General features: G+C 41.7%; 2 protein-coding genes across 5 annotated transcripts; both read right to left on the bottom strand.

The window, feature by feature from the left end:
* Positions 1 to 79: 79 nt before the first annotated feature.
* nr1h5 (nuclear receptor subfamily 1, group H, member 5) lies at positions 80 to 13120 on the bottom strand. 4 transcript variants are annotated; one of them, XM_072367986.1, is made up of 11 exons: positions 12985 to 13120; positions 8795 to 8934; positions 4145 to 4543; positions 3925 to 4065; positions 3675 to 3799; positions 2856 to 2954; positions 2667 to 2763; positions 1103 to 1219; positions 923 to 1012; positions 716 to 829; positions 80 to 601 (listed from the first exon to the last, which is right to left on the bottom strand). In XM_072367986.1, the coding sequence occupies exons 2-11, from the start codon at positions 8889 to 8891 to the stop codon at positions 399 to 401; spliced, it is 1482 nt and encodes a 493-aa protein (XP_072224087.1). In that variant the 5' UTR covers positions 8892 to 8934; positions 12985 to 13120; the 3' UTR covers positions 80 to 398. The 4 variants fall into 4 exon arrangements, with proteins under 4 accessions (XP_072224087.1, XP_072224089.1, XP_072224088.1 ...); XM_072367988.1 differs by having other exon boundaries at positions 8795 to 8930; XM_072367987.1 differs by lacking the exon at positions 12985 to 13120 and adding an exon at positions 11855 to 12270.
* A 900-nt stretch (positions 13121 to 14020) lies between these two features.
* slc66a1 (solute carrier family 66 member 1) lies at positions 14021 to 21833 on the bottom strand. Its single transcript, XM_072367984.1, has 8 exons — positions 21733 to 21833; positions 20823 to 21016; positions 20605 to 20734; positions 19541 to 19628; positions 18162 to 18316; positions 17966 to 18058; positions 16548 to 16733; positions 14021 to 14992 (listed from the first exon to the last, which is right to left on the bottom strand). Exons 2-8 carry the CDS (start codon positions 21011 to 21013, stop codon positions 14903 to 14905), a joined length of 933 nt encoding a protein of 310 aa, XP_072224085.1. The 5' UTR covers positions 21014 to 21016; positions 21733 to 21833; the 3' UTR covers positions 14021 to 14902.
* Positions 21834 to 22191: the final 358 nt, after the last annotated feature.

Here is a 22191-nt window from a genome sequence, read left to right as displayed (position 1 = left end):
GGTAAGGTGATTCTTGTATTTCATATTTAAATGTTCACTCAGAAACCACTACAGTTGGCACATAGTCAGCACTTGTTGCTTTATTTTAACATTATTCAACAAAGTGAAAAGTACAGAAAGTATGTACCTTAACTGTACACAACAAGTATAAAAAGGTCTAGAAAAGGATTTAGCTCAACCAAGTTACAGCAAGTCAAAAGCACATCTGAGAAGCTGAAGTTCTATAATAAGTGCATAACTAAAGTCACTGTAGAGAAGGATTTGTGTGTCAGTTTTTCCCCAAAAGTCAATCCTGTTGATCCAACATTGTCCCGTGAACAACAGATGAAGCTCTTTCACGTTGAAGACGGCGCCGTAGCTCCACCAAGATGACAATAATTTCCTGCTTCTCCTCTCGGTCAGTGTCCGCGCTGTTGTCTTGTCAGGAGGAGGTAGTTGTGATGGAGGGTCCGTAGCTCCGTCAGTCTGCCGAGCAAGCGGCCCAACCGCTGCGGGGCCCCTCGCGCCGCTCCGGCCTGGGCCCCGCACGATTTGGACATGAGCTCCAGAATCAGTTCCTGCATTTTCTCAACACAGCTGGCTGCCTGCAGGGACGCCCGGTCTGCGTTTCAGGGACACACACAGAGCGAGATAGAGAGACACACAGGTTCACAACACTGCAGAGGATCAGGTCGCCTGGATTGGATTATCTCCTACAGAACATTTACAAACTGACCTGAGCAGAGCAGAGCCGTGGCGGTGAGCAGAGCGTATTCAGCCTCCGTCACCTGCAGCGCCGCCATGCTGTGGAGGAAGGTGAGCACTGGCCCGAGGAGATCCTCACTGCTTCCTGTTCGTATCGCCAAATTGGGAAATGCCTAATTCATTTACTGAGCCATTTTATTCCACAGCTTGTAAGGCTAATGAGCGTGCGGGAGCTCACCTGAGCTGATCAGTGTCCTGCTCTGGATGTATTCTTTCGAGTCTCCATTTCTGACCCAACTGTGTGTTGACATGCTAAAAAGCTGCAGGACTGACAATAAAGTAAGATTAAGGATTGTTTCAAGTCCGCATCAAATATCAATGTGTTGATATTCTGAAAGAAGTGGGGCGGGTTATTCACCTGGACTGGGGCTTGCTGGGTTGTAGGAGAACTGCTGAGCTGAGAGCAGGAACATGACCTCCAGCGAAGAGACGGACAAGAGGGCGCTCTGGTCTGAGAAATCTAAGAGGTCGAAACCTGTGAGGGGGGGCATGATTATTTGTTTTTTCTTATACTGGCACTGTTCCAGTTCACCATACATGAAATGTTGATTAATGTACAGAATTTAAATAGCAAATATGATCTAATTACAGAATTATGCACAACAACAAAATACAGTTCTGTTCACTGCATCTACAAACGAATGTGAAAAACAACACCAACATTGTATGAAATGACACCACATGCCTGCTAAAGTTTGTCGTCAAAAACTCATTTTTATGACCATGGCACATCTTTTGTTTTAGCAAACGAACGTTTTGAAAAGTGGGAAGGGGCATCAACTTTCACCAGGACACAAAATGAATATCACTCAATCACAATTCCAGAGGGACATTAAAAAATGTTGGCAAGCCGAATGCGTCTTTTAACAGCTTGGGAAATTCCATGAGATTATTTTATGGCTGATAAAGGTTCTGATGAAGATCATCTGAGTCTGTCAGAAGTGTACCTACAGATATACAGGGAGACCTGCCTTCTCACATCAGAAACAGAGGAAGAAACCACCTCAGATTTCAGTTTGCAGCTACCCACGAGGTAAAGATCTTTCTTTTGGTCTGATGAAGAAAACATAAGAGGACGAGGCTTGTAACGTAATCAGATGGTGGCAGAACCATGTTGCAGGGCTGTTATGCTGCAAGAAGAACCTAATATACGTTGTTATAAGAAGGGAATATTCTGTTCAAATTTGAGCAGCTTCTCAAGACACAAACCAGGAAGTTAAATAAGACACGAGGCACATTTCCAAATGTGTGGCTAAAAGATGACGAGAGGAAAGGCCTGACCGCAGTCACCTTAAATATTTGTAGGCAGAACTGAAAAGGCGTGTGACCGAGGAGGCATGTCTGACGATGCGACTTCGAACTGAGTCTTATTGTGGAGGACCACCCAAAACATCTGACCCAAGTTACATAAAATAGCTGCTAAATGATGCTAAAAATATAAACGCAGTGTTGGCTTCATCTGTGGGTTTTTTTCTTTCCTGTCTACACTAATTTCAAGTCAAATCCACTTGCGTCCTCTCGCTGCCACAAACACAAGGACAGAGATGTTGAAGAGTTTTATGAGCTGGACTCACGCAGTATTAACTTGGTCTTGTTATGAGGAATTTAACAAAAGAATATAGATGACACTGAGACTAATCCTTTAAAAGTATAAAAGTAGCTAATGAGAACTGTTGCAGTAGTTAAGAGTTTATTTCATTGTAAATTCTGGCTTTAAGAATCCAAATGATCCGAGATTTGAAAAACAAACAACAGCTGGTAGGGTCTCATTTACAAAGGGTTCTTCAATTCAGCACAGAATTGCAGACAATGCCCCTAATCTCTTTGAAATATGTGAATATTAACCCTCTTATATCATCCTCTATTCTTCTTTTTTTTTAACACTCCAGAATGATAGATTGTGGATGTTTGATCCATTTTACCCGGGACTGTTCTGGCAAACTGCAGCAGTCTTTGCAGGTGTGGGGATAAAACCTCAGGCGGGCCCTCCCCTTCTGCTGCACACGGCCACCCAAACATCTGCCCGCATACACAGGAGATACAACATCAGGATAACAGAAAAACTGCACAAAATGAGGTTTCCAATGTGTGGCTTCCAAGGAGTGACCCACCATGTAACTGCTGCTGTCCTGATCCCTGTAGAGACGATGAGCTTCCACCATCCTGTCCACGATGAATTTCTGTTCTCGAGTCAAACTTGCGGACAGAGCCTGGAGCAGAACGGAAGTGAAGACGGGCTTAAACTAGTCCCAGATTAACAATGTCACTTACTCCCAGAAAAACAACAAGACAGACAGAAGAGTTTTTAGATGGGAGATGTATACGAGGAGCCTGTAATTATACCCAGTCATCCAATAAACCAGCTCTCAACCATGAATACTAACTGTTAGAGCACCGGATCAACATCAACATCTGATAAAACAACATGCAATCATCCGTGTTCTGGCGCTTTCAGTCAACGTAATCACCAGCCAACAAGCCTGAAAAATAAACCAGCCACTCATCTAACCAAATAACCACTTATATCAAATAAAGAAACACTCAGCAACCCGCATCACAAGTGTCATCAAACACACTGCTCAACCAACAGGGGCTCATCGTAATGAAGATTAACCATCAAAATACTCTAAATGTCAGTCGTCACAGATCTCGTGGGTCATAAGGTTGGGGTGGTGCGTGATTTGTCAGGATTGGACTAAAAATGTACATTTTTGTCTGGCTGTTTGCCCAGAAGCACTTTGTTAGGAGATCTTCCACAACTGTGGTATATCTAAATCTAAATATTTATATTTCAATATGACAGAATGAGATCGCACACTTATTATTAAGAAAAATAAGAACCTCATGTGACAATCTGAGCAACCATCTTTCATGCTGGCCACAGAAATCCTTATAGTTGAGCTTAAATGCTGAATCCAGATGTGTCATACCTGTCCAGGTAACCTGCTGGTAGAACTGACTCTCCTGCTGTCTGTGGTCTCCTCTTCCTCCTGTACTCTTCCTTTACCTCCTTTCCTCAGTCGTTTAGACTGGCACTGCACCTCGGTCAGAAGGCCTGGGAGGAAAAAAAAACGTATACTTTTTCAGCACATGTATCATTTTAGATGTTGTGCGAATCACTTCTCCGATTACATCATGTTCCACGGTTCGTTTCATGTATTTGAACCAGATGTCTCTTACACTCGGCCAGCATTCCTACAGCGCGACACTTTCTCAGCCGGCAGTCTTGGCACTTCCTCCTCATGTACATGTCCATCTCACAGCCGCCGCCGCTCTTACAGTGATACACAGCCTTTTTAGTCACGCTGCGCCTGAAAAAACCTGCAGTGAAAAAAAAGAAAGCCGTAACACTTAAAAGTACATCAACAGACGTGAAAAACACACGCGATCAAACAGATACCTTTACATCCCTCGCAGGTGAGGGCATTGTAGTGATACCCTGATGCTTTATCTCCACACACCACACACAGCTCGTCCTGACCTCTGCTCTTCCCTCCAGAGCCCACCCGCAACCTCCGCCCCAGGGGCAGCCCTGATGCTCCGAGCCCCTGTGATAGGCCCCCACAGAGGGGCGCTGGGGTGGCATCACAGGGAGCCTCCAAGCAGTGAGGGCTGTACTGATATGGAGGATGGCAGAGCTGAGAGGACGAAGAGGAAGAGGAAGGAGAGGGGGTGGAGGAAGGAGGAGAGCCGTAGAGGGAGAAGGGCAGGTTGGCAGGGATGTACTGTTGTTGACTGTAAGGGAGCAGCTGGAAGTCAGGGTCCTGCAGGGGATATCCCAGAGGGTCAGCCAGCATGTCTGGAAGAGAATGATAAAGTCCTAAGACATCTTGCATCCTCGGACGTTTTTTTGCATCTTTGTGAAAATGTTTCACACATATTTAAGCTTCAGATGAAACAAAAGAGTCAGACGGATTGCAACTAGCGTGACCAAAACCAAGCTGAACATTTGAAGACACACGATGACGCTGGTCAAAGTCAAAGAGCACCGCAGGACTGCGATTTTACGTGACTTCGGTTTTTATGGTTCTTAAGGGATGCAATAAAACGATGAGGGTGAGAACTTGTGAACTTGTTCAGATTGCTGAAACAGGATGCAGCTGAGAACTCCCGGTGCCCTTTATGATTTTTTTTTTTTTGATCCCCTTTTCCTGGATCCTCCATTCAGTCTCTAATGGCCGTTCAGCGTTGGGGCGGCCCGAATCATCTCGGAGTGTGGGTCAGCAGCAGCTTGTGTTTTGCAAAGTCCCATCTCCACTGAGAAAACATGTGTGGCCACTGGCAGCCTATGAAAGTACAGCTGGACGAGAATGACGGAGACCGCTGTGGGACTTGTCATGCACTGATTAAACAGAACCAACCCAATTGTCAGGAGTCTCAGTTGAAGATGGGAAGTTAAGGGGGGAATTGTGTTACATGAAAATAAAGGGTGGTAATGTCAATCTGAAAATGGGAAATTTCTAACTTGAAACTGTCAAATTTGTCAAGTCAGCGTTGTCGGGGAACCCAAGCATCCTTGAAGCTTTGTAGCTTGTTTTTCCACAGCCTGGACTGTCTTAGCAGAGGCACAGAAGACGCGATAACGAGTTAAATTATCTTGTTATCTCAGCGTGACAAAGCTCGTTTTCTTGTTGCAACTTGACTATTTTGTAATCTGAAGACAACAAACGGGTGTCTTCATAGGATTGTCTCATCAGGAGTGTTGTGCGCTGATGGCATCTTGACAGCTGTAGCAGCTGGTTTAAGATAAAAAGGATAAAAAGTCTGATGTCAAACAGTTGGCTGACGCAGATAAGTGGGAGTTGGTCAACCTTATCTTTTAAAAAAGGTGAAATCATGCGTCAGGAAAGAAAACCAGACATTTATGTTTAAGTTCTTAATCTAACCTCAGTGATATTGGGAATAATGAATTCTATTTTCTCCTCTCAAAAGCAAGCAAAAGGCTGATTTCTTTGAACAGCGAGATGAATGAACTCATTTTCACAAGTAAATGAGCTTTGTTATCTCGAGGCTGCTATGCAAATAATTTGGGATTTTGATGCTGTTACAGCACTTACAAATGGAGGCAATCAGAGGAAACTAAAGAAAGTGTTTCTCAAAGAACAGTTCAAACCAAAGCAGAAAGGTCACCATATCCAACCTTTTAGTGCCTGCTTTGTCATCAGTAGAGATAAGCCAAACTGCCAATGGATGGAATGATGGACAATGTGGCCTTTGTATGGGGGTATAGCTTTGATCACGAATGTACTTTTTTTTTTTATTTGACAGCAGGTCTTCAGCAGGTCTCCCTCACCCACAAGAAGTTGCATATGCTCTGCTGTCCCTAAAGACCGTGTTTCTGCTCTCAGACTCACTGCTGCTTGTACAAATGCTCCGCTCTGCAATTTGAGCACCTCTTCAGAGTTGTTTCTCACACTGATACACAGTGTGTATAGAGCAAAAATGTTGTGACCGCACAAAAGATTGTAGGAGAAAGGCCATAAGTGTAAGGGTCATTGTACAAGCTAATCTGAAAGTATATGCTCTTCATTAAAAAAAAAAACATAGTACTATATTTTATACTGAAAAATAAGCCCTCCATGGATTTATACAAGTTCCTTATAAGATTGACATTAACTGACTTGAGCCCACATATGGGTACTAAGAGGGGCCGTATGCATTTCTACAACCCAAACTGGCTCCATTTGTTTGGCCCATTTCGACCCCTTGCACACGTAGGCCATTAGCCTTGGGATCCAGATAAAATACCCGTTTTGTGTTCATCCCAATACATTATCAATGTACCTGAGTATAACCAGTATGTGCAGTTAGCAGAGGGCCAATATGGAATCTGTTGACAGTCCCTTATGGGATCTCTTATTCTGTTTTATGTTTCTTAAAACATATGTTTGCAAGCAGTGATCAATATCTCACAGCAGGTTGGGTTTGCTTAGCTCAAACACCGGATGAGTGAAAAACAGAGGGTTGGGTCCATGACAAGTTTAAAAAAAACACCAACCAGTCCTCTGAAACTCACTAATTAACACATAATGAATGACATTGTTCATTTGAGTGAAGCCTAAAAGAATGAGAGCCTTTTATTGTAAATGTCAACACCCTGAAACCCACTTTGTCATGCTGGTGAAACCACCTGGGCAGAACTTTCCTTAATGAGTAAATTCAGTTATATGTGCAAAATTAGTAAATGCTTTAGTAAATTGTATTACTCGTATCTTGGTGCGCCTTTTAAAATAAATCAATACATTTCAAGTTGGCCCTCTCTGACTGAAGAACTGAAGATGTAACGGACGGAGAGGCATCGGCACGGTTCAGATATTTTAATTGATTTTAATCTTATAATGTAAAACTTAACTGTTACCATGCACCAAATCTCCCTTTTGATTGACTTAAATAACATAATGCTAAGTAACACTAAACTAAATATTAACCTTCAGTAATCTTGCAGGTTGCTGAGGTTCTACTTTGTCATTTCTAACCCGTGAATCATTATCTTTAGTCTTGATTGTCTGAGGATTGGACATTCAGAAAACCGCTGTTTCTTAGATTTAAGTGGACTGATGTCTCTGCTCTGATCAGTCTCTCCAGTCTTTCGGTCCGTGTCCAGATGTTTCCTGTCGTTACCAGACTATGCTGGCGATGGGTTAGAGGGGAGGGGGGGTCCTTGCTTTCTCGGCGTGTGACAGAGCCGTGGTTCGCACTGTTTGTAAACCATTTGAACACTGTCTAAACACTCCTCAGCCTCCCTTCCATCCCACGCACGCTAGGGAGCCAAACGACACCAGCAAACTACCCCCCATGGCTCCCCCTCCAACAACAGGGAGAATATGTTGATGATACAAGTCAATATAAATAGATCCTCTGATGCACGCTCAGCCCCCCCCCCCCCCTCCCTGCGTGCAGCGATTGCAGCGAGCCGGCTGAACCTCCTCAAGAACCGTTTTTTCCATGTCACCGAGTTCTCAAAGGCTGTAAATAAAGGCTTAGCAGACATTCATCAGCTGTCAGAGTGAATGAGATGAGGATGTGTTGCATACAGAGAGAGGGCAGTCAGAGTCCACTCATGTCTCAATGCGAGACAATAAAACGATGAGGAGAATAAATTGGCCCTCTTTTCTTCCACTTTAGGTCAAAGCAGAAGTGCCTTTAATGAAATTCAAGGAGAAGATGTATAAGAAGAATGTGTTATTTCTTCATTTAGTCTCACTTTTAAGTCAACTTTGGAGATCATTTACTGTTTCCAAAAGCAAAGATAATCTCTATCAGAGTATTCCCAGAGGGAAGGGCTGTAAAACTTTACAAATACATAGATGCGGAAGCATTGTTAGTTTAGCACCGAGGTAACAGGAGTTTAATAACTTGTAAAGTATTCACATTTTCTCTCTGACCACTGGTGGGGATACGCCAGCACATCTTTTTCATTTTATTCGCACAGCTGAGGTGAGTGAACAAATGTCACAGTAAATGCGTTCTGCAGATTGCGCCAAGATTCACTGACTGAGACTCTGGCAAATTATGCACATTTCAAGCTTCTGAAAAAAATGTATCTGCATTTCTTGGAACACCATAAATTAAACTTTATTCGTTGTGTTGGAATGAAGGCAGAAGTCCTGCACAGGTTAAAGCTAAATCTCTCTGCTCGGACATTAAAGGGTAGAAAATCTCTCTGCTCGTTGTATCCGTTTAAAACAGAGAGATAATGCAGAGGGTGCTCTGCAAGTGAAATCAACTCTTGCGTGCAAAACACATGAGACATGACCATTTTCCTGATGTCACTTGCATACATTTCAGTGCTGATTCAAATGTGTTGCTTCCACATGCAAACAGTTCACTAATAGCAGAGTCAGGGCTTCTTATACTGGGCAGACACAGCTGTAGTTTTGTAAATATTAACATATACCCAAGAGTGCTGCTGTACTTAAAGAATAAGAAAAAAACAGAAGTGAAAGTAAAAGGCAAAGCAACAGCAAAAGGGAAAGAGGCAAGAGGGAAAGAAACACCTGCAGACGGAGCTGAAGAGAAAGGAGAAGCACGAGTGTGACTGTGGACTCACCGTAGTACTGGAGCTGCTCTGTGGAGCAGTAACCATCTGAGGTGGAGAGAAAACCCCCCGCTGAAAAGCTCATCTCAGGCTCAGTCCACTCTCTCATCTGGACAGAAAATCCTCTCTCCAGCTAGCAACTCGGGATCTATCTTCACACAGACGCAGATATAAACACACTCAATTACTTGGATGATTCACACAGAAATGAAGGATCTGGGAAGTAAAGAGACATTCCTTAATCCCCAGGATGCGCTCAGGTCTCTCGGCCGTCCAGTCTGATATTCCAGCCTATTTTTAAAAAAAGCAGGGAGGAAGAGTGCAGCTGAGGCTCTTCGTCAGTGGTGGAAGAAGTGCTAGAGGAGGGTTTAACTGTCCCGGGGGGGTAGACAAAAGGGAAAGTAGGGACACCCAGGAAGGCCAGGGCTGGGACTGTGATCCAAACAGCTGGACCTGGCTGTGACTTCATAGATCAGAAGACAGCAGGGATGATGGGGAAAGATGGTGACCTTAACCCTCATGGGCAGAGGCAGAGCGATTCAACACTCATTTTCTGTCTCTGTGTGCATGCGGAGGCTTGATTAGGAAAGTAAATAAACCATGAAAGTGTTTTTAGGAGCATTTTATAGACTAAATACTATTTTTGAAGTTTATGAGAGTTTTAATCTAGATTAACCTAATCCTGTTCCTTATATTAAACCATGTTACCGTACTTTAGATGTCTGCAGTGAACATATCTGCCTATGTTTGTTTTCCAGACCTTGGGAGTGTGTTTACTCTGCCATTTGTTTACCACTGTTCTGTTTGCATTGCAGTTAATATTGGACAGTTAGATTTAAAGGGGTCTCTGGGACCTCTGCCTCCCCCACAGACAGTTAACAAGATCGAAAGGAGTCGAGGCCTGAACTGCGCGAAGAAGACAGAGGATTGACCCCAACATGGGTCTGTAAATCTCTGAGCAGGACCATTTGACATGTAGCATGCTTACTGAGGATAAATAGTGTCCTCCCACCCTGCTATCATCCCTTTCACTGGCTCATTCTGGGAACCAAGACTGACTGGTGGATGGCAGAGGGTTAGAGGGAGGGCCAATCATGCTCACTGAAACTGGAGCTTTCACTGGTACGATCATGATCAATCTCAGTGAGAAATGAAACAGGAATGTAGTGTTAAGCTTACACGGTGTCTTTCCTTTGAAGAGCATGTCCAAAGGTCTAAAGTGGTACACACACACCATGGTCACAGTGCAATGATAACACAACTTCAGGATAAGTTGAACATAAGAAAAATGCTGCTACATCTGCTCTTATGTGGCAGAACTCAGAAAGCCAAATGTTAGATTTTAAGACCTTTTGAATTTTAATTGCAGAGCAGTATAGATACAATTAAAAGAAAATAAACTACACATGACACATTTCATCTCTGAAAATATCTTTAATCTATAGAATGGGAGAAATGGGGAAGGCAGAAAGACAATTATCAAGGGATATAATGCCCTACTGCCCCTTAATACCTCAACCATCATTTACTTTATAAGGTTTTAGAATTATTTAAATTTTGTGTTAGAAAATTTCATGCACTTAAAAAGATCCAATGGAAATTCAAAACTTTTTAAAAAGGGACAAAAGGGACACAAAACTGATCCTCTGAAACAGTGAATAAAAGTAAGTACGCTCCTATATGAATCTGACAAGTGGAACCTGTCATATTTAAAAACCTCTGACATAAAAGTTCTCTTTGCTGTTGAAGTGTGTGGTGTCTTCATGCCAAAATCTAAGGCCGTGACGAAAAAGGTTGTGGATGCTGTTGATTGTAAATTGATTTGAAAAAAAACAAAACATTTAAATCAGTAAAGTCTACAATTAACTTAGATTTCAAACATCTGTCAGTTTATGCAGGACAGGTCACATCAATAAGTGGAAGAGCAGATCAACAGATGTGTGCATTTACTGTTCTGAGAAAGAACAGTAGAGCAAAACAAGAGTTTGTCAATGAACAAACAGGAGAGAATCAACCTTACTGTCATCTGAACAGACTTGCAATCACTGTGCTTAAAGATAACATGGGGCAGTCTGTCCAAAAAATGTAAGTTCAAGTTGACATTTTGTTAGAATGAACCATTTAAAAAATATATATATTGTCCACATGCTGTTTCAATTGATAAAAAGTTAAATTAAGAAAACAAATATACTGTATTTCATGTTTTTTTTTCTATTTTCACATAACTCGAGTTAATATTGTCATTCTGAGCTACAAAATTCATCCAGCACAACACATGAGTGTATGGGCTAAATATCCCTATCATGTGCTGCCTCACTTCAGGGAACAGTTATGAGACAACGGTTCTTGTTGGACAGTTAAAACACCTAAATTAATCTAAGTTACTTTTCAGTTCAGTGGCTCCAAATGAAACAGCAGGACTAAGACTCTAGCTACTCAGAGAAGTTGTACTTAGGGGTAATTGTGTTTTAACTAAATGCTATAATCAGCATGGAAGACAAACCTACTCACAATGACAGTATGTACATGCATTTCTTCCGCAGATAAAATGATTACCACGTTAACTTGTTTTCACTGTGCGAATGTGCAAACATTTGCTGTCATTTGTTATCACCAAACACAAAGTAAACCAGGAAGTTAAGGGTATCTAAAAGATATTTGGCCATCAGAATGGAACGGTAGAGCCGATGCTGAAGAAAATGCTCTAACAGTTAAACGCCCTGCTTGGTTATGTAACAATTCATCACATTTCTTTACTATAAATGTCAACTAATTGGTGGAAGAGTTGGGATGTATCCTGTGGTAACATGATGGATGTAGATTGGGATGTTTCAGTTGAAAACTGACAACTTTGACTTATCAGCAGTTGTCCTATTCCCTGACTTATTAGCATTTTATAATCTGTATAAAGATGGTGAAACATGAAAAGTGAATAGATGAGAGATTGTTGATAGTAGATGTGAATTACTGATATTTATCTGTAAAAAAAAAAGAAATAAAAAAAGCAGTGTCTCTTTAATATAAGCAGCAAAACAAGTCAAAATAATGATAAATTATCTGACTGTCTCTGACCTCTGAGGATGAGAAGGAGAGCAAGGAGCAGGCAGCAATGTTCAGAGTGACTCTAAATGATGGGGACAATATCTGAGACTGTGCAAATGTCGCCATGGATCTTCTGGAGGTGTCACGCTGTCGGACACATTTTTGAACAAAGGCCGAGCTACGAGGGCTTGTCCTGTGGGAGATGAGTGTCAAGAAGAGGAAAAGAAGAGGGGGAAGGACTTTAAGAGCACTCGCACTCCAGCCATGGTGAATTCAAAAGGCCTCTGAAATGCAATTGCAACAAGATTCTTGAATATGTGTTTAAGTCCCACACCATGGAAAGAGAGAAATCTGGCATGTCTACACACGTACTTAGTAAAGAATTTCTGCCCAGATACTAAGAACGGGTGGTGTGTTCAAACTCTTAAACTCATTAGTCTCCAATCACTCACAACACAAGCTCAGAGATAAATTCAGCAGTTCATAAATCCCATTTGGGATGTCTTCTCCATGTGGTCAGCTCCTGTCCTTATCAGACAGCTGCTGCCTGGTAGCTGCAGCTCGATAATGGCCTGTTCTGTTTACTGAACGTCGCAGGAAACCAACGCTCACAATAAAGTGGCCTCTGGATTTATTGAGTAAAGTCCATAGCCCGTCTCTGAATGAGCACGATTTGGGGAGGAATGTAAACTGCCAAATATAACTTAAAGCATTCGTTTGAGACCATTTCCTCCATTCTTTCAAGAATATTGGGCTTTTGCATCAGATTTATTGCTCATTTTCTTCTCCAGCCCTGGTTTTATTGAGACTATTCATGCTTGATTTAATCAAATCAATGTAATTGCTTACAAAAAACAGTACCAGACTTGACCTTCGTAAGGTCTCTGATTAGTACATGTGACCTTAATAAGTGGGAAAAAAAACTGCCTCATACAGAAATATACACCAATAAAATGAGATTAGCTCATTCACAGTAGTAAAAAGAAGTCTGGTACACAACAGCGACTCTGCAGCTGGTTTTATTCATCATATAGCTTCCTCACCTTCACTGTTGTCTGTTTCTCTCCAGGTTTAAAGTCAAGTTACTATAAGCATCAAATCTTTAAATGCAAACACGTTCTTTTTGAAAGTCTGGTTTTCCTTAGAGGCTGCAGACTCACCGGTGATGGTTGGAGCCGTGGAGTGTGTGTTCCGACGTCCCGTCTCTTTGTCCAACTTTCACTTGTTTTGTGCGATATTGACAGCAGCGTGGCCTCTGCTCTTCATCTCTCTCTCTCTCTCTCACACACACACACACACACGTACACAAAGTAAACAAAACCTTTCACATGAGATGTGCGCCTTAGTTAGACACGCAGGATCATGACCAAAGAGCTTCTCTTCCTGTAAACCTGAGCAAGGAAACGGCTATTTAAGAGAGGATTAAGAGACATTAAAAATAAACCTGGGAAACAAAACAGCTGGAAATATTTATGAAATTCGACATTTCCCTACAATTTTGTCACATGGGGCTATTTTGACACTGGGGATTTGAACTGGCAGCCACTGAGACACAAAGGACCTCCTCCCCTTCCCCGATTGCAGGGACTCTAACCATCTCATTAAGAAATTCCCAGCATATAGTGTTTATAAACAGTCTCTTGTTCCCTGGTGATGGATGGATGCGCCCTATCGCCGGCTCTTCCTGCTGACTCCTCAACCCGCCTAACAATCTTTCTGCCACTGTTTCACAACACAACACACACTTACTGAACCCTTGATATTTTCTGTTCTGATTTTACATCCTCGGTGGGTGGGCCCTTACTGTTTTCAGTGTGTGTGATTGCATTATGTTTAATAGTGGGGGGGGGGGGGGGGGGACTGTGTGTAATGAGAGGACGTGGGGGAGAGGCCAGCGTGATCTGTTAATGAAGAAAAACAACGTGCTTGTCAAGGCCTCCCAGGAGCGGGTCAAGCACAGCCACTGGGGGTTGATGTCAGTGAAGGCTAGGGGTCGCAGGTCAACATTAAGGCCAAGAGCAGACCTTGACCTCCACTGAGCTGAAAGAAGTGGGAGGTGAAACGAGTGACCCGTTGGAGAGGAAGCACTCCCACAGAGTTTTTCCTTCTTAACAGAAGTTACATCAAAATGTACAAATCAAAACAGGGCAAAAAGACTAACAGAGGTGGGATAATCCGAAATGACTCAATCCAGACTTTACCAGAATGAAAAGAACAGAGAAAATGTGTTCTTCGTTTGTTTTTAATCGTCACAGTACACTGACCAAATGAATACGTTTTACATTTCTCAGAGCACGAAACCAACTTTTTGCCTTAAAAATGTGCAAAAAAGGGAAGATGACAATGTGCGATTTAAACAAAGAAGGGGAAAATGTGTGTGAAAGAACTTTTATCACCAAGTGCAATCAAAGCTGGTGGAGAATTTGAATAAAAAAAACTAAACAAAAACAAAAAACAAACAAAAAAAAAAACAAGCCAACTAAATTGCATATATAATAAATTCTGAAATCATTGTTTTAGTTTTTTTTCATTTTTGGCACCGGGTGAAACCGTCAGTCGACTCCGACTAAATACAAACAATCGCAGCGTTTACATGTCTGAGAGCCCAGAAAACAAAAGATTCAAGCTACTGAAGGAACTCTGAAACACTGTAAATGAGATGAAACGGGGCCGCGTGCAGTCGTTCGCCACCAAGTGTTTGGAAACGTAAAAGCACCGTTATAACTGTAGAGAAATCTCTCTGTGGTGTAGTTTCTGACATCCATACATGGTTTGACATTAGACTGATCAGGTTATGAGCAACGACACCCTTAAACCTGAACCACCCCCTTTAAAAGTTGGAATCAAGTGTCCAAGATAAACTCAAACGAAGCACTTCATCCATCACTGTAGTTTGCAGATAAAAAAAAAAAAAAAATACACTGTAAACATTAAAAAGGGTGAATAATAAATAAAACTATAAAATCTAACTAAAGATTACAGTTTTTTTTGTCCAGACATTCTGTTGGACATGCAATGCAGACTGGAAGGTGATTTTTTTTTTCCTCGAGGCCCATCAGCATATTCCTGTGCGTTGGTTTAACTCCCAATCAGAGGCGCCGCCTCGTCGCTTCCGATGTTCACGTGCCGAACCGTAGCCTTGCGGTAAATCAAGAACTGTACCGAGATCTGAACGTCGAAGTTGAGGAAATCAAAGGAAATCCTGCAAAAGAGTGATTCAAAAGCAACTAGAGAACGTTTTGGATGCTGATCGCTGGCTGATCTTACTTTGAGGAAGCCGTCGAAGACCTGGATGCAGCTGAATGACGATGTTGAGAGGTTAGTCAACTTAGTGTTGCATTACAACAACAAAAAACTTTAAGTTAGAGAATAAAGGGAAGCCATATTTTATACCAAAACAGAGACACAGTTTGGACTTTGAAGAGCTGAGAAGTAAAGGCCGAAAGACTGATATGTGAACTATATGCAGCGTTGGAGTGAAGTGATTTGAGTTGATCTGTGTGTGTTTGTTTCTTTGTGTTTGTCAGACTGGGTGTGTTCGATTGGTTTGTGCCCCGGGACATACTTGTTGCCATGTGTTGATCTGTTTGGGCGGTCTATTGTGTGTGCGTGTTTTGATTGTGAAAATTCACCGACAGAAATTGACTGCTATCTGATTCTGAGTCGACCAATAGCAAGCGGACCTTAACAGATGGTAGAGTGAAAGTATCTCCAGTGAGATCTGTATAAATGGGTCTTTATCAGCATTTTTTTTTTATGTATTTTAGTAAAATAGATTATTGTGAAGGTGTCAAATCTTGCTGAAAATGTGATAGACGACAGAAAGGCAGCTTGCTAAATGTAAGCGTTTGCATATGTGTGTGTGTGTGTGCTTCTACACACTCGGCTCTAACAGCTGCTGTGTTCTGTGTGTCAGTTTCGTTGCTATGGTGATGGTAAGAGCAACATTCCATCTGGCTCCATCTAGCTGAATATGCACTCAAACTTTGTCTCAAATCTCCTCATTTTAGGGAATTCTGTACCTCGTATTGACATAAATTAGGAAAGCCTTGCTGAACACACTGGTGTGTCTTCTTTGCTTCAAACAAGCAAAACCTGTTGCTTACACATTTCATTTGAGCAGTTGGATGCGGTTTAAGTTAAATAGCTGGGGAAGTCATTAAAGTTTGATTGAAATGACTACATGTTTGCATGTCAAATGTAAAGCTGGAGCTCTAAACGTGTTAACGAAACTTAGATTAAAACAAATGAATAAACTGAAAGGTAAAGATTGAAGATGGGAAGCTGTTTACTCAACTCGGTGCGAAGGCACTGTGCTTCCAAAGCTTGTTATTTAAAATATTATTTCTCATTTGTTAAATCAATACGAGTGTTAATGCAACACCTTGTGGTTTCACAGCTCCAACTTCATATTTAGCAGAAGGCAAATTGATAATTGAGTCTAGCACCTTTGTGCAAAGAAACAAAGTGGCCTCAAAGAGCTGCCAGGGTGGCACTTGGCATCTTTTTTCTTTGCTGGCCACCGACCAATTTCCCTGCGTGTGTTTGGTCCTTCGATACGGATTACTTTCTACATACATGCACAGTCACAAGACCTGAACCTATCAGATGAACTGCCCTCTCTTCCACCTCAGCCTTGCCTAAAATGTTGCATGTACATGGGATTACCGAGAGCTCTGAGGCCCCGCTGCAGCCATCACGTTTTTCCCTTTTAAAAGGATACGATGAGGTCTAAGGAGAGGGTGCCGAGGCTGCCGATGAGCCACGGCAGGTGATGAACTAGGTAATTCTTCTCACCCTGGCCCTCGTCAGGATTCTTCAGAAGGACACTCAGCCCATATGTAGTGTTTCCCAGGATGACAAGTGCAAATAGGAAGAAAGATACTCCCTCTGTGGACTTCCTAATGTACTGCAGGGAGGAATAAGACAACGGGAGGGGAAGTAAAGATGGCAAAAAAAAAGGAATGGATTATGTTTCACACAGCTGCCACGTACCACAAATGCATTTAGACTCGTATAAACAGCACCTTCAAGTTTGCATTACAGTTAGTTGCATTTCTGCTTGCTCAGCTTTCAGATCGCTCCACTCAGTCATTTCACTCTTCTGCAAACTTACGCAGAATTTGCTGGTAATGCCTTTTAGACATAACACACAAACTCGATTATCATCTTCCGTGTGAGGACAGAGTGCACAGACACTGCTGTTACACACGGAGGTACGTTTGTCGAGTGGTTTGAGTGTTTTATGGGACTGAAGGTAATATAAGAATTCCTGAAATAGTGCGCCTACAACACGTACAAATGGCAGTCTGATCTGTTTTCTATCAAAATACCTCGCAGGGAGATCAACAAGCGAATACAGGGTCCTTAATCACACATCATGCAAAACAAAGATGCTCTTCGTGCGCAAACGTAAGTACAGAGAAGGAAAAATGTCAAACGGGGGGTGAGCACAGATTTACTTAGCATATAAACATGCTTTGTGAGGAAATTATCAAAGTCTGGTTTTCCTGATGTTGACGTATCAAAGGAAATCACGAAACGCTGGACCTCAGCTCACATTCAAGCAGATTCAGAGACAGAAAAATGTTCTGTGAGAACGGATATCAGCAGGTTTGGACTTGCTCTCAGACTGGCCACATATGCAAGTTTTAACCCTGGACCGAGGCATCCAAGCTCAAGTTGGAATGTGTTAAGGGTGCAGCTTTTTTCTAGTAGGGGGGCTTTCAGAAAAAAAAAAAAGAAGCACAGAGAAACCTTTTCTCAATCACCGGCCCAAATGTTCAAAACGAACATTCAATAGTGGATTTTTTTCATATATGAAACTCTGTGATTTGGAGACTTTCACTGACGAACTCCAGCTCAAAGGCAAATGTACGAGGATTTATCATAAAAGTAGATTGTAAGCGAGAATGAAATACACAAATAAATAAGTTTAGGGAAATAAATCGAGGGAAAACGCAAACGAAAATAATGGAGATATAAATACAGGGATAAAAGAACAAATATAAAAATAAATTAACAAAAAATGATCAAATCAATGAATTCAATAAAATTCTAAAAAATTATGTTTGAAACATGATTTTTTTAATGCAGAAAATCAATAACTAATCTACACAGAGAAAACTTTGTCATACTCACATTAGTGTACATCTGTGGAAGTCTTGAGCAGAGGTAGAGGACTGATGACACTGACCCAATGGAAAAACCAATAATCTCTTTCGGGGTAAAAACCTGAAATGACAGAGAGATGCAACATCACAACAGGAAAAACAACCAGGCTTTAACTAGTTCACTCCCCCGCAGACTGATAGTCTAACAAATAAATAGACCTCACCCTGACGGAGCCAACATCAGTGGTTTGGAGCAAGGAGCGACTTCTGAATCCAGAGGAAATCATTTCAGGTCCGGGTCCTACCCCCGGGAGATGGGTGAGGCTTGCAGTGAGGCCCAAAATGCAGGATATACCCACCACATGCAAAACCCTTCTGCCTGTTGGAGAGACAACAACTGTTTTCAGCATCAAATGAGAAAAACGTCTCAACACATTCCCATAAAACGGGGTCTACGGTGTTAAAGGTCACCGGCGAGAGAAGAAACGCCACGGGAGCGCAATCCGGACGAGCGGTGGCCCATTGTAGGGATGGGTGATATGGAAAAAATATCAAATCACGATTTTTTTTTAAATAAAATCATGATTTTATCACAATCTTAAATTGAAAAGTGAAAAACAGACAGTGTTGCAGAAGTATTGTCGGCTGGGCAGCTCGTACCGCGGGTCAGACATTCGAACCCGTCCTTTTCTACCGTCTTGAACGGTACCAATAATTAGCAAGATAAAAGGTAACTGCTTCTGTTACCTCTTTCTATCACTTGCTTGACTTGTCATACGGAGTGCCTTTGTCAAATGCCTGTGTTAATGTTGTCTGTTTTGGTCTTAGCTAGCTGCTGCCTCTGCCTGCGGTGCCGGTGCCGCAGGGCCCCTCGCTGTTTGGCTCTCAGCATACTGTTTGGGATGCTTCCTCTTCAAGTGATTGAACAGATTCATCGTGTTTCTGTGCAAACTTTGCAAATTACATTTGCTTGCGCTTGATCAATTGCGGAAAATCCAAACCAATTCCATATAATGGAGGTGGAATTTTTTTTAGCGACCAACTCCTCCGTTTGGCTTTCAGCCACGGCTCTCCATGCGGCTACACACGCAAACAAGGAGGCGGGTAAGAAAGCACGTCACTGCCCCTAATTCGCTGTGATTGGTCGGTCATATTGACGACGTAATACGTCTGGTGCATCAACATAGAACTGCAAATTATAGACTTTGTAGACGATCCCACGATCTCTGCAGTTTCACAGATCGTTACGGATGGTCTTCACGTTGCAATCGTTCACGATTTAATATCGTCGTATCGCCCTCATCAGCAGTGATACGAGGCGCTTGTTCATCATGAAACTGATTCAGAAAAACTGATCTACAAATAATCTGAGCCTTGGTAGCAGCTGAATCGTTGAAGAATTAAAGCAGTGAATAAATCAAATGTTTTGGGTATGTGTGTAACGTTCACAAAGGTTTACACCCGTGTACGAGACCAAATGAGGCATGAGAAAGCAAGTAAGATAACGAAGCGGATACAAAAAAAAAAAAGGAAAGATACCGCCAGTTTGGTTTTTAAAGTGGAAGTTTGGAATATTGAGTAGAAAAGCAAACAAAATACTCACTGTCAGACCTTCTGCTCTTGAACTTGTAGTACATGTACATGGCCAGCATCAACAGGTCGGCGAAAACATAATAAATGGCGGTATATGTCTAGATGACCAGGAGAAACACACACAGTACAAGTCAGAGAATGTTGGAATGCTAAATAACTCAGTATAGAGACAATTGATGACAATTTGAACAATCAATCAGCTTATTCATTGATCAGGACAACTAGAACAATTAGTCGTTAACAGCTCCAGAATGTGACACTTTCTTATCATAACAAATGATTGAACCCATCGACCAAAGCTCTGAAGCGTGTGAGGAAAAACAGTGATTTTCTAACGAAGTCCTGATTAGAAGATTGTATTAATTCCCAGCAATAAGTGATCAATGATAAATGGAGCCTCACTACCATTACAGACAGTCCCCCACCCAATTAAATGTGAAATAAAGGGAAAAAGAAATCCCAAACAATGAGCTTGAAATCATATCTAGTAAGGTCAGACTGTGGTTTTAAACAAACAAAAAAGTAACATGTCTGACAGCTCGAAAAAAAAAAAAAAAGTGTGGTATTGAATAAAAGTTCAAATACTTTAGGAAAATTGGAAATTATGTTAAATTATTGTTTTGAGAGTTAAACCACAATAGAACAGTGCATCATATGTTGTACATTTGGAATTTAACAAGTGGTGAGGTGAAAAGGTCTATTTTATCTTGTTTTAATTCATCTACCTTTTTTTTTTTTTTTTTTTTTTAAATCTAAAAGCTATTCTAATCAGCCGGGTGGCACGACTGAGCATTTTAAAGCTGGAGAGTCACATATTTTTCAATACAAATGGATGGAAAGCTTCAATCTTTCAAGAAGCTTTATTTAGCCTTCATTAATCATGACATTGCAAACATTTTTGTTTCTTTAATTGAAAGCAGTTAAAACCTTAAGACCTTATTTTTTATTGTCTTTACATCCTCTATTGAGGACTGACTAGTGCTTTTCACATTTTTGCAGCTCAATGTGTAGCTCTACAAAGGATCACATGACACAACTTCACAATGAAGCCATCACCCCATCTTTACAAGTCACCTGAAGTGGAAGCTGGTTCGCCAAAAAGGAGCCGATTAGATTGCAAGAGTCACCTCCCAACCACAGCAGCAGAAACCAAATCGAGAGAGCCTTGTCCATGTTCCCCTTTCGACATGAACTGTAGTACTGTCTGCAACCAGAGAGAACAGACAAAACCATACATGAAATGCAAATGAGACAGCAAGTCTGCAAAGAGATAATGACATAAAAACACTTACGGAAGCGAGGACACCATGAAACAGAGGATGGACAAGAGGCCAAGGTAGATGCTGGCCATATCCCTCCCATCCTGGGCGCATTCGCCGAGCCCTTCCCAAACCCATTTGGACCCATTAGGACACAAAGAGGAGAGGTTTCCTGAAGCGGTCCATCCAAAGGTCCCCCTCGCGAGGACTCCGTCCTTCCACATATTCTGCTGATGGAGAAAGACTTTAAGTTTACAGTTTTTTTTTTAGTTGTTTTTTTTAAAAAGTAACCTTTTCCTCATAGCACATCTGGTGTTACTGTAAATGACGTCACCACCTCAATTTTTTTTTCTGAGATATAAAAAGGAAAAAGAGAAACTAAAATAAAACCTCAGTTCCGACTGTGTGGCCAAGTTAAACAGTGTTTAAGTGTTACTTCAAACAAACGTAAAAATATTAAATAAAAAATTTAATAATTAATCGGTTAAACACTGAGTAAATACATCAACCATATGGTGACGACGGGTAGTTTTCTTGACGCCATCACAGACTCACAAACATCCACATGAATATGATAATAAACATCACGTGGGCCAGAAATAGCGAAAAAACTCGGATTTACAGGTAATGTTGTCGCGACGCATTCAAAGGTTGTTAAAAACCTAAAACCAAAACCAGGCTGTTTGGATGCTGGCTCTGCTGTTGTTCAATTAAATGGACACTGACGGTTAAATAAATATGGTAAAATTGCATTTGTACGTCAGATAACGCTGCGAAATAATAGCTATAAAGAACAGAAAAAATACAATCATCGGAAAACAGAAAATACATCAAACTCTACTTGTTAGCTACTTAGCTGGCTAGTAAATACATCAACAGCCGACTAATGGATTCCAGCGTCTCATCTGTACACCCCAAAGAAAACAGATCGTATTTAGCTTGCCTGTGTGGCCGATGACAAGCCAACGGAGTCCTGAGCAGAACAACAACCTCTTCAAGACTGAGGACATAACAAGGAAACAGCCAACAAACAAGTACGACCAGTGCCCGTAAGCTGATTGGTCAGCTCTGTAAAAACGTCACCGCGGGGTTCGTCATGTGACTCATGGCACGTGACATAAGTTCCAAAACAACGAGCCACGCCAGCCTTCAAAATACGAGTTTTATTCGGCTCTGGACCAAAAAGTGTACATTTTACTTGTTTAATAACGATTCTCCGTTAGTGTCGTTCCTCCAGCCTGTAATACAAGTCACCGGATGGGGATTTTAAATAATTTATTAGCAGTATATCAGTGCAAATCCTTCCCCGGTCGAGACCGATCAACTGTTGTAGATTTCAGGTTGAGAAACGAACCAATGCTTTAATGTTTTTTTTCATGAAGAGGGACGCACATTTCACACA

The sequence above is a fragment of the Leuresthes tenuis genome, unplaced genomic scaffold (assembly GCF_036924035.1).
Source record: "Leuresthes tenuis unplaced genomic scaffold, fLeuTen1.0.hap1 SCAF_16, whole genome shotgun sequence".
Classification (NCBI taxonomy): Eukaryota; Metazoa; Chordata; class Actinopteri; order Atheriniformes; family Atherinopsidae; genus Leuresthes; species Leuresthes tenuis.
Note: the sequence above shows the minus strand (reverse complement) of the source record. Positions and strands in the feature narration are given on the sequence as shown.

Coding starts and splice junctions, on each gene's coding strand:
- nr1h5 (XM_072367986.1), bottom strand. CDS start 8,891: ATGAGAGAGTGGACTGAGCCTGAGATGAGCTTTTCAGCGGGGGGTTTT. Junction 3,800..3,924: donor TGTAGGAATGCTGGCCGAGT/GTAAGAGACATC, acceptor TTTTCCTCCCAG/GCCTTCTGACCGAGGTGCAG. Junction 1,220..2,666: donor GTTTGCCAGAACAGTCCCGG/GTAAAATGGATC, acceptor CCCCCCTCACAG/GTTTCGACCTCTTAGATTTC.
- slc66a1 (XM_072367984.1), bottom strand. CDS start 21,013: ATGTGGAAGGACGGAGTCCTCGCGAGGGGGACCTTTGGATGGACCGCT. Junction 18,317..19,540: donor CAAGAGCAGAAGGTCTGACA/GTGAGTATTTTG, acceptor TCTCTCCAACAG/GCAGAAGGGTTTTGCATGTG. Junction 14,993..16,547: donor CCCTCTCCTTAGACCTCATC/GTATCCTTTTAA, acceptor TTCGACGTTCAG/ATCTCGGTACAGTTCTTGAT.